The sequence below is a fragment of the Channa argus genome, chromosome 11 (genome assembly GCF_033026475.1).
Source record: "Channa argus isolate prfri chromosome 11, Channa argus male v1.0, whole genome shotgun sequence".
Taxonomy (NCBI): Eukaryota; Metazoa; Chordata; class Actinopteri; order Anabantiformes; family Channidae; genus Channa; species Channa argus.
In genome coordinates, this window is record NC_090207.1 from 11503880 (window position 1) to 11520661 (window position 16782).

General features: G+C 38.0%; 1 protein-coding gene across 4 annotated transcripts in view; it reads right to left on the reverse strand.

Annotated features, from left to right (window-relative positions):
• The window catches only part of grid2 (glutamate receptor, ionotropic, delta 2), a 443522-nt gene that overhangs the window by 60210 nt on the left and 366530 nt on the right, over window positions 1–16782 (reverse strand). For all 4 annotated transcript variants that reach the window (XR_010915583.1, XM_067521709.1, XM_067521712.1 and 1 more), the window contains 2 exons: window positions 12126–12264; window positions 5568–5763 (listed from right to left, as the gene is read on the reverse strand). Coding sequence is in view for 3 of the 4 variants with exons in the window: in XM_067521709.1 (XP_067377810.1) it covers window positions 5568–5763; window positions 12126–12264 (335 nt within the window). In the remaining variant the exon portion in view is untranslated. The remainder of the gene's footprint in view (window positions 1–5567; window positions 5764–12125; window positions 12265–16782) is intronic.

Sequence of the window (16782 nt, forward strand, 5' to 3'; positions counted from 1 at the left end):
AATATTTTCAATATTGCACATGACTGTATATACGCAGTATTACAGTGTCAGTAATTAAGTTTTTTGAATCTGCTGTATTTTCCCTAAAATGGCTCTTTTTTGGAGACCTGGGGAAAAGAGTAATAAACATCTGAGAAAGCGCTTAGACATCAGTTTAAGTCAAATCTTAGTTCATGTATATCTGAGTCAGAACAAGAACAAACACAGGAAATAGCCACCTAGTACAGGTGCACAATAATCTGCAGCTGTTGGTGGACTAACTCATGACAAGCCAGAAAACTCTTAAACACGTACTGTACTTTTAGTTGGTGACATATATGATTCACCTAGGTATGATAACACTAGTCTTTCACAGAACACTGGCGATATGTTCTGGGCCACATTCACCTATGATTTTTTTGTTGCTGCCATTTGCTTAAGAAGGTAACAAAGTCGTCCACTAAAATCCATTTATTAAGTAACAGTTCCCTTCCTCATTACTTTATATGTAAATAATTGACTTTGGCATCAGATGAGATCTATTATGTTTTTAAAAATCTATATATAAACACTGATTTGATATTACAAAACACTATTTAGCTAGACAATTTAGGCAGTGTATGCAGTACACACTACAAAATGCATAAAAAAAAAAACAAAGGATCAAATTAAAAATTATATGCCTCATATTATCTGTAGATCTCTTGTTAGTGACCCACACCTTACAGTCTAAGAGGTACAGCAGTTAAATAATTAAGAGTTTTAGTGATACTTAATTTTAGCCATTACTTTTACAAGTCAGCACAACATACAAGTGCTGAGCTGTCGGCTAAAAGGCCTGTCTGATGTCACACACAAGACTAAAAGGGAAAAAAAGCTTTCTTTTCCCTCACAAGAATAAATTGAGAAAGCCACATATGAGTAACACATTGCCTTAAACGGAGACGCCATTATGTCAAACAGTGACATACAGCACACTCATCTTTGACATCATATGTGACACCAAGTTAATGAGATATCAAGTGTGAGGTGCAACACCTCTCAGTTTATTGAACCTTGATGATTGACTGAAATGGGAGAGACACATATATTACCCCTTGACAGGTCTATCCCTGTAGAACTTGCTTGGCTTTGTGTCTGTGTATTAATGCGTGCAAGGTGTGAATATGAGTGTATGTATGTAAACTAACGCCTTTTTGAAATGCAAATATGTGTTTGTGTGTGTGTGTGCACGCATGTGTGCGTGCGTGTGTGAATGTAAATATTTGTGTGAGTGTTAGAAACAGCTCAGCCACTGACCTGATCTGACATAATATTCTGCTGCAGGGGAATGAAACTGAAAAGGGAGAAATCCATAGTGCACTGGAGACACAGAGGAGTAAGAGGTTTATTGTGCAAGAGAAAAAGCCTCGGAGAAAGAGAGAGAGAGTGAGAGAGAGAGAGAGACAAAGCAACATCAACAAAAGAGAAGAGAGAGAGACAAGGGAGGAGAGAGAGCATGACACTAAAGAAAAATATACCAAGTTCTTAATGTCACAGGAATCAAATATAGCAAAGGGACTGAATTGAAGAAGACAAACACATCCAAATAAATCAAATGCCAGAGACAGACAACAAAAAATCTCTGAGTTTGACTCAAGGGGTCTGTTAATAACATCATGGCCTTCCAAATACCCTCTAGCTGGAAAATACTATTCCAGGTACTGTTCACTGGCTCCCAAATAGATTTGTCCGTCTGAGAGGAAATCATAACAGGTTGAAAGTCTCCGCTTTGATGGAAGTTTTCCGGTGATCATTTCAATTTTCTAGCCACTGGTGTTTTAAAGAGAAGTTTGGCTTAATTTACATCTCCTTTTCACAGACCTTGAGAAGCGTACCTGAGAACATAAGATTGTTTAGCTTTTAACATCTTTTTTATCTCTACGCGACAAGCTCCAATGTGAAATTATGTTTTATCAATTAGATTAAAAGATTAATTTCAGGCACTCTGTGGTCGGGGATGTAACTAGTATTTGAAGTAAACTGAAGATAATTTTACATTTACAAAACAATGTTTAGGAATTGTAAACAACATAATTTAAAATTAATTAGAGTTTAACTAGAAAATTAACTGGAGACTTAAACATGAAAACAGCGTCACTGATGGTGTCACTGCAGTAAAAAGAGAACATTGGCTTATGTCAATGCAGCTAAAAGAGAGGGACAAGCATTAGTGAACCACTAGAGTGCACCCTGTAGCCTTTAACACAATCTAGTTGAACAAGAAAATCTGACAGAGAGAGGTGCTGCAAGGGAAACTATAAAGGGGGGGGGGGAGACTTGGGGAAAGCAGAAAATGGAAAGACAGTAGTGCTGAAATTTGTAATTAAACAGCTTTGCAATAAGAGATGAGATGCAGGAGAGGAAAAAGAATCAGAAAGGTGGTATATATAAAGAGCAGACAGGCCAAAAACTTCCAGTAGTCAGGGGACTGCATAACCCTTGCATTCTCTGCCAGTCTAGAGGCATCACCTCGGTCATGTAGAGTTTGTCCATAGAAAAACAGATTCTATATCCACCCTGCTCATGACCAGCCCTTCATCCAAATCTATCTCCTGTCAGCCATGCCTGCTCACACTCCACTGCTACTTAAAAGCAACCCTTGTCATATGGTTTGCTCATTCTAGAGCAATCAGTCTGAGTTGCTATGCTTAAAGAACCCTCCACCCTTGATCACTATGGAATAGTCAGTGTCCCCAATACAATGAATCATCTGTACTCAGAGGAGAACTCCTTTCCTCCTAAAACAACATTTCACTATAACCATTGCTATCACCTTCTCTGCTGGCGAACAAGGCTATTGAACATAAATGACATGAATTTCTCATCACTTTCAAATCACTCGTACCACACAAGCATGTCTTTTTCCACAAATCATTTCCTAATAGGTCCAACACTGCAAAGGTCCATTCTAAGGTCAATTCACAGTAAGCATGTAGACCCTCTCTGAATGCTCAGGTCAGCTCCACAACACACGGGAGGCTCAGGTGTTCCCTTGGAGTTTCCTGTTGCAATGATTTTCCATATTTTCCCACAACCACAAATGTAAATGTATTTTATTGGGATTTTATTTGATAGACCAACACAAAGTGGTACATAATTGTGAAGTAAAAGGAAAATAATATATAGTTTTCAAAAAGTTTTGCAGTATACAATATATTTTATATTATGCTAAAAGTGGAATATGTTGAGATCTTCCGACTTCATGTTTCAAAAAGGCAATATTTTAATATCTACAGATGCAGTAATGTAGACAGTTTGAATTTCTTGAGAAACCATTAAAACCTTTAGGATATTGTTTTGTATGTGGTAAAAACCTGGACATCACTTTGTATTAGACACTTGATAATACTTAAAAATGAATATGAATATGCAGTATGAATACTGCATTAAAGATGTCAACATTTCTATATGAAACATTTTAACAATATGAAGCCTTATTTAGCCCAATTATTTGGTTTATCACACCATTTGGTGTGAAGATGATAAACATAGATTCCTTTTACATAGACATAGCTTTATTTAGCTATACATGACATTTATGATTCTGGACACGCTACTAATTAGTTATACGGGTTCAATAAACAACCCTGCCAACAAGCACTGCATGTGTGAGAGTGTTAATAGTTGTGTGCTTATGCTGTTATGCGCTGCATTTATCTCATCATTTGAAAAACACCACCCACCGCTTTTATCCCTCCTCCCAATACTTCCAGCGTTGGCTACAGTTCAAGGCTAATATATTGTGGCGGGAGGAGGGGGGTAAGTAAGGCCCTTACTGCAGGAGAGGAGAGCAATGCAAAGTGCAAATAGAAAGTGTGCAAATGAGATGCAGCAGTCAGGTATTTATGATGCTGGGTAATCACCAAGGGGATTAAGTATTTAACTGTGCATGTGTTATCGGTGTATCATTAACATCGTTTAGATAGATTTATCACCTATCAACACAGACTATCCTGTGGCATGAGCTGTATGTAAAAGTAGGCCTGAGAGTAAGCTGTGTACAAAAAGGTTGTACTGTAAACAATCTAAATGTTTAATGTGATGTATAAAATACAGTATGAGTTAGGAGTAAAGATTTGTAGGCAAATGGGAAGCTCATACTTACTCATACTTTATTTTCTAGTACTAACATTAATCTTAGTGCAACTATGTACATAGTGCATGTAATTAGAATATAAAGTGACTTTGCAAAAATGATTCATCACAAAAGTGTGTAAATACAAAAAAGTAAGAGTGAAAAAAATTATGAGCAAAGTGGCATTTAATGTGTCTGTGTTAGCGAAGCCTTAGTGTTTTGGGATTTAAGTTTTAACTGTAAATGTACTAGGACTAAATCCAACAAATATGCTGGATGTTTCTACCAGAGGAGGTATTTTGGCTCTAGCCTCTACTTGTGTCAGTTCTACATGCACTAGTTACTGTACATTACACGTACTAGATTATTACCATGTGCAAAGCAATGTGTGTTATTATTTGATTTCCATATCACTCTGTGACAACAGAACTTCCACAGTGTGCTGGGGCTTTTAGAGTGTAATACTGCCTTGTAATAGAAAATATGTTTATCTCAAGTACATAGCAAACATTGATATGTGTGATATCCTCTCTTTATAAAGGTAAAATATGTTGGTTATGAATTCTCCCAACTGTTCAGTCATTAGCTGTAGATTTGTTGCCCCTATCCTCTAATATGACCTGGAAAAACAGCCATAAAGCCTGATACATGGTCCTGCATTGAGTGTCCTGGGCGTTCTACAAAAAATAGTGACTGAAGATGGGTGGATCTTGTTGATGTTGGAGTTGATAGATATCAAACAGCAGTACTTTAACTGAAATTACTACAAAGCAGAAAGGGAGAAAAGACTGGAGGGATGGTCTATAAAGTTCATACAACTACTGCACCGAGTGAGGCAGAAGGGCCGAGTGGACCACTTACAGTTGTCTGGTCCAAGTCGCTGCAACAATTAGATTTTTTTTGGGGAGGTTGACATCAGGCTATGCAGCAGGGTGATGCCGACAGCCTGCAGCACATTTGTCAGCCCATTCGGACAAACCATGCAAACCACAACCTCCTCTCTGTAGATGCTGTTACTCTATATGATTGTCACTTTACTTTCTTCATTGCTCTTCATTACTGCTTGCAAAAACCATCTACAGTATACTGTATGTATATTTTATTAGAGGAGGGCATTCTCATTGGTTAAATGTAACTTCACTTACTACACTTTCTCAAAGATAAAATACACTATTGACACATTAAAACGTTTCAATGTAAGTTGGATTTAAAAACTTTAAAGCCACGATAACTGAAAATATAACTCCAGGTTTCACAATACAACCAAATTAAGTCATTTAAGCCGTCAAATTATGGCTTAAATGTGAATGCATTGCACTGAGGAATGAATGACTTTTTTGATGGTCCTGCCCTTGTGCACCTGGTCCCTTGCACTCAAAACCGCAGGAGTCATTCAGTTCCAGTTTGTTTTACTAACCTCAGTGATCTTTGTAACCGAAACTGACTCCTAATAAAGAAAGTAAAAACCTACCTTGCGAATGCCTTCTTTTGACTCCTCAACATTATTGTCTCCTCCTCCAGTGCGGTTAATCATTCGCCACATTTGGGAGTACATGGGATCTCTCTCAAAGGGATTCATAGCCTTGGAGCGCACCTGATCATATACTGCAGAGTCCAACACTGTACCGTAAGGCAACTCTGTCTGCTTGGATAAGTCCTGGAGAGACCTACAGAGACAAGTGGTAAGAGGAGTTAGTACTTGTTTTGTTTCCAGCCACCCACACGTGAACAACATATAAACTTTGCTTGGTCAGGTTCAAATCAAACAACCTGGCCATGTGGTATACTGCAATCAGCCCTTAGTACTTCCTTGCTAGCTGTGGTTGTAGTATTGGCAGTAGTAGTACCCTGTTTCAGCAGAATGCTCCATGTGCTTAAAGCATGCACAGTGATATAAGATGCCACACTACACTAGCTCATCTCACAAAGTTGACACAGAAAATATGACCAGACCCTACATTCACAAATTACAGTACATTATTTTCCTTTTCATGTGGGGAAAGGTGGTATTTGTGCAGATTTAGGAGTAAATTAAAGAAAGACGTGTGCATATTGACTTTGGGTATTATGAAATTCCGAGAAATCAAAATGAAGCCTTTTAATCGCTCATATCACCCTGGAAGCTTGACTGTAATCATCAGCATGAATTATTCTGCATATATTTAAGGCACATTTGCATAACAAAGGCTCCTACATTATCAGTGTCCACATAAACAAATAAAAAGGTGACAGGTTAAACTAGAAAATCATTAAGAAAACATTAAGACTGCTGATTCTGGGTTGGTACTTTCAGGTCTGTAGGATGGGGGCATGGTGAATTATCATTATTACTTTGTTAGTGTTTTGGTAACTCATGGAGTGACCAGCTGTAGTTCACACTCTCTCCTCCCCCATTAATGAATGATTTGAATGTGAAACTCTCTGTGTGCCAAGATGTGGGAGTTTGCAGCAACATGTTATTGACATGGAATAGAAACAGTAAAATGGGAATAGGCTATGACCAACAAATGTGAGAATATTGGGGGTGGAAAGTGGTTTAAACAGCAGCACTAACTCAACAAGATGACTGGTCTACTGCACACAGGTGGTATCTATACAGTATCATGGAGAGACAATAAAAACAGAGTGGAAATAACCCCCCCTCTTCGCTTTCTCTCTTGCTCTACCTATCACGCATAGATTGCCACCTCTGGGGGAATACAAAAGCCATTGTTAATTATAATGCAACAGTGCTTGGTTTGCCTCTTAAAGAGTTTGGCCGCTGAGAAATGTAATGGAGAACCATTACAGGAACTAATTACTATTTGTTTGTTAAATGGTTGCTACATACCACCCATGAATTTGAAAGACACAGACTTGTGAAACAAAACATGCAGACAAAAACTCTGCGTCCTGCTTAATGAGGAACAGTACGTGTACAGTATCTTTCTTAATATGTTAACTGTAATACACATACAAAGAAGATTTAACAATGGTAATAACACATAAGCAGGTCTTATTCACATTATTATCACGTAAAAATAACAGTCACACCTTTTATGGAAGGTCATGACTCTTGTGGTTCCTCTGGTTTTAATGCCTCAACTATTGCTTTGACCCAAGAGAAAAAAAAAATTCCTTTGAAGATTTTTAATGAACTCTGCAATGAACATGAATCTTTTACTGCCGTCAATTAATCTTTGCCCTTAATAATCTCTCCGCCCCGCTACTCCCCTGTGAATATGTAAGCCTGTCAGCACACTCTTTGACCAGGATTCCCCCTTCGTGAATTGGTTTCATTGGGCAGTATATCTAAGCTTGTTTTTTATTTTACGTGTCTAAGACAGAGAGAGAGAGAGAGAGAGAGAGAGAGAGAGAGAGAGAGAGAGAGAGATGCTATGTCTTAAATTTGAGTTTCTATAGTTTACAGGTGTTTAATGAAGTGAAGAGAATGTGGTTATGTGGTTGAGCAATGTTGGTTAAGGTGCTTTTCACAGGACTATGGAGTCAAAGTCGGCTCTATGGTGTGAAAATTATACACTTTGTATGCTCACCATCCAACCCAACCACCTGCTTGCAATTCAGTTGCAGTTAATACATTTAGTGCTTCATTCATTCAACAAATACCTTGAACATAATTCCCTGAGCAATTACATTCCTACAAAACAGTTCTGCTTTGCAAATTAGTTGCACACGAACCACAGTTTTTGGAGATATGGTTGGTTCTGAAATGTGTGATGTGAAATAGGAGTGCATATCAAAAGTAAAAAAGCTTAAGCGGTATTAATATTAAATATCTGCGTTTTAATGAAACACTAACAGCAGTTGTCTCCAATTTTATTATTGTGTGTGCTGTCTCACAAAGACAATGTATGTCTATATGAATGCGTATTTTTTTTTTGTTCTAATTTTATGTGAATTTAATGTCTGCACGTGTGTATGCATCCACACGCTTGTGTCTCTGCCCTGTGTGTACGCAAGCTCATTCTGCAACCAATTATACTCCCTCTAAGCAGCTCAATGAGCAAGTAAATGGAGTGAATAGCAGCTGCATGTATCTTGTGACAAATTGTATATATGTGTGTGTGTGTGTGTGTGTGTGTGTGTGTTTGGGTATATGCGTGTGTTGCCTAGGAAAAAGACCAAAGGCTGTAAAAGGAAGGAGAGTTGCAATTAATTGCATTTCAACCCCTTTCCTAATGTTGCTGTAACATTGCTAAACTATATCTATTGCCGCTGCCATTTTCTGTTCCTGGTCTAGTACCATGCTGAGAAGAGATGAACATGGAGAGGACCAAATCTGATTTCCATGCTTCTGGGTAAGAAAGGTTGCCAAAAGACAAAGGCGATCTCAGCCCTGTGATTCACTGGGGAAATTAACTTGTTTAAAAGTAGTCGAACCTCGATCAGTTCATTAAATTATTAACAGCACTGCAGATAGCTGTGCAACCTTACAAACACAAGCAATCCATGTGCAAAACATGCTTTTAATTTTATTTCTGTGTTACTTTTTATGTTACTGTTGGTCTCTATGAAGCATAAGCATTATACACAGTTACTTCTATAAAACAGTACATATTGTAGATGCTGGTAACCATAAACTGTATAGGGAATATGGTTGTTACAAGGCCTTTCTCACCAACAAACGATGATAAAGTGATAGTGTGACATGCAATCTGGACTTTATTAGCTTTAAAAAAAATCCTATTTGGCTTTACAGAAGCGAATAAGCTGATGCTTGTCTGACCAGTGTGGCCATTCTGCCACACAGAAATACAGCAGCACTTAGACCAAACAGCAAACAAAAAACAAAACACTAAATTAAATATGACATATATGTAGCAACCATAACACATGACATCTCATGTGTGAGTAGTAGTGATGGTTCAAACACTACCAAAGCGTCGTTGCGTGTATCAAGTACAAATAGCAAGACCTCGTATCGATTTGTACATCACTTCACGTGACCGATCATGTGACCGATACAGCTGCTGTTTTGTAAGGAAGTGAAGCGCCAAATTGTGCTTATCGAGGAGAGATACTTTTGACTGTATTCCTGGTGAAAGGAGGGGAGAAGACTTTGTTTGGTGCTGTAGTATTCTATCGTCAATATCCACTGATATTATGAAACCATAGAGAAAAAGGACATTTTCTCCAGTCTGGTATCATTTTAATCTTATAACGCCAAATAAGGTAAATGTTTTCCTTTCCTGTTTCCACTTTTGCTCAGTTTTTCATCTGAGTTAATTATGTTCAAATTCCTTTCTGAAGGACTCTTCATTTAATTTTGTTCACATGAATTAACTTTTAATTTTATTTTCAGGTAAAACGTCAGTTCTGCTCCACTTCATCAATGCACCTCTACAAACTTGCTTTAAATGTACTCCCGCCTCATCTGTACCTCGTGGAAGAGTTTTTCCAAAGCAAGAGAACTGGTCTCAAAGAGAGAAAATGGACTTGGCCCGTGCATGCTAAAAAACTTCTCTTTCTTAATTAAAATTTGTAAACCCTGCCTTTTCAGCTCATTTCACATTTTTCACTAATACTTCCTTGCAAAAAAAAGATTTTTGTACATTCTGCATTTGCCATACTAGTCATATTATTTAGGTTATATTCAAACTAATTTGAATACTGTAAAAATACTTCTCTTTCATTCAATTAGCTCTTTTTTATCTGCTGATTATGTAAACAGGATCATTCATCCACATTTTAGAAGGGATGAACCCACTTCAGTCTCCACATGCTTTATCCACGTTGACGGCAATATTTTGTAATCCAGCAGATGTCGCAATTAGGCGATACACCAACACAGTGTCAATACTGTGTCAGCACAGCCAGGGAAATGTGCCATACACTCCATTAGGTGTCATCTACCCATCATTAGTGAGTATGTGCCAAGGAAAGATGCTTTTTATCATCAAACTCTTTCAATGTTCTCATCCTGACCACTTCTTCCGCTCCATCTCACTCCCAACAGTTACCGCCTCTTTTCTCACTTTTTTTTTACAAGCCCAAAATCCATTTCTAATTCTGATTCACCACAACATCCCAAACCCCTCCCCTCTCTCCATCTTACATGCTTTTTTCCTACCCTTTTTTTCTCCATTTATCCTACGCTCTCGTTTTTAACCTCGTCCTCTCCCCTCCTTTTTTCCTTTTAATCCATCTCATCTTTTCTTCAAGGTACTTCCTCTTTCCATTTCCACTTTATACTGTCTATAGTGTTTTGTTTCTCCCTTTGTATTTTGCTCTCTTGCTCTCTCTCTTTGCCACTCTCCACTGCCATCCCTGACTGTTTCCTAAAGGATTCACACTGAAATTGAGGGAAAACATCCAAGCGTGAAATAGTCCAGAGAGGGTTCTGAACGCTCACTTGTTATTTCATTTCCAGGATGAAACAAGGGCATTAATACTTAAAAACCCTGTCTTTCCTGACAGCTCACTGAGACACTAAGAAGAGCAATACCTCCATCCTTTTCCAGCCTTGTCTTTTTTCTTGCCTCTGCATTTACTTGCTTTCTCTTTTCCATGGTTAAGTTACTATTTCAATCTCTTATACAAAAGTGTTCACTCTTGTTCCATTACGTGTAACATATTAATCAAGTATTAATAGATGAAAGTGCATCCTAATGTCAACATTAGCATCCTTATTTCACTTGGCTACTCTCTTCATCTTTCCATTGGGGTTTTTTGTTATGCTTAATGATTAGTCACAGTTTATTTTGGGTGTGTTCCCTAACACCACTCAGTCTACCACCCATCTTTGGAGGCCCAAGGCCATGTGGGTGCTGCAGTTTAGGTGGTAATTATGCCACTAATGACCCCAGAAGAGTCAACACATTAAAGATAATGCATTAAAATTTATGGAAATCCTTAATTAGTTCAATGGGTGCTGAATGAGGCAGCAAACTGAGAGGCACTCATTATGACGGCAAATTGGAGTGAAACAAAAAGAAAAAAAACAATGAAAAGAGGATAGAGAAAAGGAAATAAGAAAAGCAGTTCTTTTCACTGCTTGTCCAAGGAACTGGACAGAAACACTGGGAATAAAGAAAACAAAGACAAAAGTAAACCAAAGAAAAAATTTGCAAAATGGCCACTGACAGAAAATGAGAACGACAGCGAGACAAACAGACAGAAACAAATTAAGAGACAGATAGCGATGAGATTTAGAGAAATAAATGTTGTTTATTCCAAGGCCAAGCACAATTAACTGTGGCACTGCCGGGCATAGCGGATGCTTCGGCATGCTGATTAGTCCAATGAGATATGAGCGTGTGCCACCAGGAGAGAAGCTGGCAAACATATTATCACAAGAATAGATAAACAGAGGGCATATCGCTTAGGGTGATGTGTGTATGTGTATATGTGTATAACATTACAGCAATGAGAGTAGAAGGGTTTGCCATTTACCTTACTACAGTCTCGGCCCCACAACCAGGGAAGAACATGCAAAAACACACCTATGACTTTCTTCTGTGCTTTGCCTCATTTTTTCTCTGTTTCCCCTTATTTTCAACATAGGAACACACACACATAAATACACCCTCACACACAGCTACTTCCTTATCCTTTCCTTCCCCTCTATCAATCCTTGTGCACCTCCTCCTTCCCACCATCGTAGGATAGTAATTTCCTATCTGGACCTATAATTTTGTGTGTGTGTGTGTTTACGTGTAAGAGTGTGTGTGTGTGTGTGTGTGTGTGTGTGTGTGTGTGTGTGTGTGTGTGTGTGTTTACAGTGTGTCTCATTAACTTAGCAGCAGTTAGTCATGTACACACAACTGTACAAAATCAGAAAATGTATGTGCACGTGTGCATACTTGTGTCTCCTGAACTTACTTGTCTTTGCCTTATGGAGCTTGAAAATCTGTATTGTATTGTATCTGTAATATTAATAAATATTGGTGATGTGGAATCGTTTAAAGGACTTTAGTTTATGTACTAATCTCAAAAAAAGTGAGTTTTTTGAGAAAATAAAGTCAATGGAATCAAATTTTGATGTCTGCAACCGCTGATAATAGAGACCAAAAAGCTATTAAATACTTACTGTATGGAGTTTTCTATCCTCGTGATGGTAAGAAAGGCTGCAAGATTGGCAGTGTATGAGGAGATGACAATTAGAGCAAACATCCACCAAACCCCCATCATCATCCTTGTGGCTAGGGTGGTGTATGGTACCTCTCCACCTAGAAAGAATAAAAGACAGGAAAAAAAAAACTGAAAGTGATACAAAAGCACAGTAACAAGAAAAAAAGACTAAAGGTATCACATCAACACATACAGTCAACTCAATGCTGCAGGGGAAAAAGCTGTTCAAACAGCAAAACACATCCTGAAAGATTATGCTTGGATTAACAGATCACATGGCAGCAGGACGTGGGAGAAACTGTAGAGAACTGGATCTATATGCTTTTCATCAAAGACATCAAAGAAGCCTTTCTTTGATACATCTTTAAGATAAGAAAAATTCATTTTGAGAGGTGAACGCGGCTGCTCTGGAAATGTTCTAATATACAAACCCTCTCTAAACACCAGCAGTTATAGCTGTTAGGACAAAAGTTAATATTACCTCATGCAAAAAGCTTGACGAAACAGAATGTGTAAATACCCGTCAAGCCCTACTATTAGGATTTTATGTTGTCTGGAGTACATTACAATGGTAAGTGGCGTTACTGTCTTCAAATATTCTTCTCCTTGTTTTGTGTTATGACCAGCTTTTGTACCTTTGTCCTCGGAAACCTGTTGCTAAAGTGAAAAGCAAAGTGACCCCACTTTCCGTGAGCTTCAAAATGGCTGTCACTCTAAACCTGGCACTCACAAGAAAGAAAATGGACTTAGTTCACCGGTCAAAAGAATAACACACATTTTTGGCTTTTCTGTTCTTCTCAGGTAGATGGACCTGCATGATCTTTCCCTTCATAAATAGTTTCATAATAATAATGCACTTATACTCATTTGAATGTGCATGTCAAATACACACATTCAGTACACACAGAGATGATTGATTTGTTGCATGTGAGCTCCTCCTCACAGCCTTTATTGCAGCCTTCCAGAAATTAGCTTCATTCATCCTTGTAGCAGGGGATCACCATTTCGTCAATTCAGACCAACAGGCACTCTTCTTACTCCCACTGTCTCCAGCTGAGACTCAGTAATATGTACGACACCCACATAATTCCAAGTTTTCGTTATCTCGCTCCCCCTTCTCTTTCTATACTCTCTTCTGGCTTTTGCCATCATCATCTGCCTTTCAGGCCTTTTCTGAACTGCTTACAGCATTTGATTTATTTCAAGTTTCTTTTGTTTCTTCCTTCTCTTCCTTACTCACTTGTCTGTGTTTACTGTATCTTTCTAAAGTAATGCATTTGCTTTTGACATCAAGTTTAATCATAACCTGAATACAGCATAATCTGTAGTATTTCGTGTATATTCAGTTCAAATAATCACCATGCATGTGTGTAACTTATACTTATCTTATACTGTCATATAGCTGTTTTAAATTGTGTGCTTTTATTTGAAATATGGTTCTGCCTGATTCCAGAATTAGCAAGGCACAACTGAAGCTATTTTTTGCCTTGTTGTTGTAGGCAACAAAAATACTTTGGTTACGGGTAGAGGAAGAATGTGATTTTTGTGATTCTTTAAAAGCCAATAAATGTGGAAAGTGGGTTTAATTTATTTCAGGTAAATTCTGAAACATGACCTTTGTGAGCCATTCCACTTACAATACATAATTTTGGATTTTGGAATTCATAATATCGATTACATATATTGATCATAATACTGATTACAATCTAACAGTGCCTTTAATATATTATTTCATACTGTACAGAAATGATTTAATGACTCAGCTGGCATCTGAATATTCCAAAATTTGAAAGTGGTTAGGTTTTGTTAGGTAGTTTTAGAGGTTTTATATATACGTAGTTTATATATCCATTATATGGATTCATGAAGCTCAACTGAATATTAGCAAGTGGGTTATGAAGGTCTATGATTTGGTTTATTTGATGAAAAGCCTGGAATTGATTTTAAAGGTGCCTAAATGTCATAAACTTTTCTCCCAGTTTAGAGTGAACTTAGACAACAGCTATTAAACCACAAAAATCAGTCCATGACTGAGCAAACCCTCTAAAGGCCCTTCTGCTTGCACACAACCTACAGTCTGAACTCACTATTAAGATCATCTAGCCCTGAGAAACACTGCCTTTCATACAACAAATGCATTCAGAATTTGCTGTGTTATGACAATTTGTTTTTCTTAAATTGCTCAGTGTAAGCAGCAAACTTCCATTCACAGTATGGCTCTATTTCTTCCCATTCCACTACACCTGAGCCCAATTTTCCAAATACCATAAACTACTTTGCTCTTTTTTTCAAACTATGTTGTACATTCTCAATGCATTATTCCAAAATGCTAGATCACCATTGGTCTTTACTTGTTTGCAGACTCTAACCACAGGCTTACTTCCTGTCAGGCTTGTCGGAATGGCTAGATTGCTGGATGTCTACATAACTAATTCTAATTAGATAGTTGGCTGGGCAGCTATTCCCTTGGCCGGGAGACTGACTGATTGATTTGGTACATTGCTGGCATGTGAGATGGCCAACTGATTCCCTTCCCCATTCCATGAGTCACATATCTGCTATTTCTGCTGATCTTCTTAGTCTGTCCCAATTCTATGCTCAGATCTTTGACTGCCTAAACAGACTCTATAAAGCTTTAGTTATTCTAGCATTTCCAAACCAATTTATGTCTTTTTTTATTACTGTCTGTTACAGGTATATCTCTTTTAGCAGAAATCATTATCTGATTTTTTCATTTATTATATTTTTGCTTAATCTTGTTTTTGTTAAGTAATGTTGTCTTGAAAATACAGTTATACATGTACAGCCAAACTAGACAAGCAATAGTCATGCACTTGCAGCTGCTAAGCGGTCTGGGTAGTAATTGTTTCTAATTCTTTGTTTTGATTAAAATATATTCTTCACACAATTCTATCTGTCATTGCATTCTCATTTTCTGTCTTCTTGCATTTTGGCTCATCAAACTACAGAAACCCATAATATTGATGAATGTGTCACTGCTTTATTGCCATCGGACAGTATGAACCCAACCCTAGTAAAGAAGGAACAAGTGGTGGAACTAAATCTGAGGGAAACATAAAGGGAAATGCAAAGAAAATATGACTAAAATGAGTAGTTTCCCTTCAAACACACACAAACACATGAACATGAAGATCATAAATGACTTTTACTGATGCTAACTGATTGAAAAGCCCAGGTCAAATAAATTAATCTTGATATCTTGTGGTATAATTAAATCCCCCAAACTTGCAAACCCAGCAGACAAACCAGGTAGATTTACAAATTCCGGTGTGTTTGGTATAAGGGTTCACTCACTAGTTGTGTGGACACTTGAGAATGACAAGATGCTGGAGAGAACAGAAAATGGGGGTTGAGAGAGTAATGTGAAATATGTGAAATATGAGCGACTCAACAGGGCCACACACTAAACTATGTGTGCTTAGGAGCACATACAGAGGTATTGCCCTACTCAAGGGAAAAATGCTGAGAGAGGCATCTGTCAGATGTGGCACTCAGAGAGACAGCTGTGGTCTTAACAGTTTGAGCAAGACACCGTGTGCATGCAATCCCCCATAATGAGACCACCGTGCTGTAGCTGTACGAGTATGGTGGCATGAATGTATTAGTTTTTCCCCCCATCCCTTTGTTTGTGCAGTATTTGTGAGCTTTTAATCGTCAGTTTCAAAGATTCAAAATCTATATAAATCTATAAAAAAAAATTATTTTCTTTTTTAATCAAGACATTACTTTTAGTGTAAAAACTTTACGAAGACGTGGTTACCAAATGGGCATCAACTAAAAACCCATCATAAAAAGTTCACTAATGCTACAGTTTCCTGCTCTTCTGTGAAGAAGAGTAACTCAATGAAAACCTGCTTAGGGAGGAGGGCTGTCTTGCCACTGCATTCTGGATACAGTGCAATGTGTAAAGATGCTCGCTGGCATAGGAGTGCTATTTAAACCTAATTTCAGAGGCACCACCCCTAGGGTGCAATTTCAAGACATACCTGCTGCCATAGGGGCGCTATTTCCAGAGATGCATCTATGAGTCATACATGAGGCTAGAGACAAATTACCCTTATGGCCATTTAGGTTGGAGGACTTGTTCAGATAGCACGGATAACCTGTACAGGACAAACCCCTGCTTTTTCTGTTAGAAATGAGAAAGTACATATACTACAGTGCCAAATACACATGAACAAATTTGCTCACACACATACACAGCCCTGACTTTCTATTCGCTGCTGTAACCCTTATACACAGATTGTATTGATCCATATACTGTATAGGAGGCGAGCTGAGAAACACAGCCTGTAAATAAGCTGAAAGAAATTCCTGCTGACTTCATCATTTCTGTTTCTTTCAAGTGTGGAAAGGAAGCAAAAGTGCTGATGAGGCTTGAAGAAAAGAGGAGAGAAGGGGATAAATGAATGTTTCTGTAATAAGTCCAATGTCAAGCAATTTCTGCATATTGTATACACATGCACACACACACACACACACATATGCACACACACACACACACTTATACAGACTTAGTTCCTGAGCTATTCAAGAAGCGAATAAGAAGCTGCCACACTAAGTCCTATACACACACACACATATACACACACACA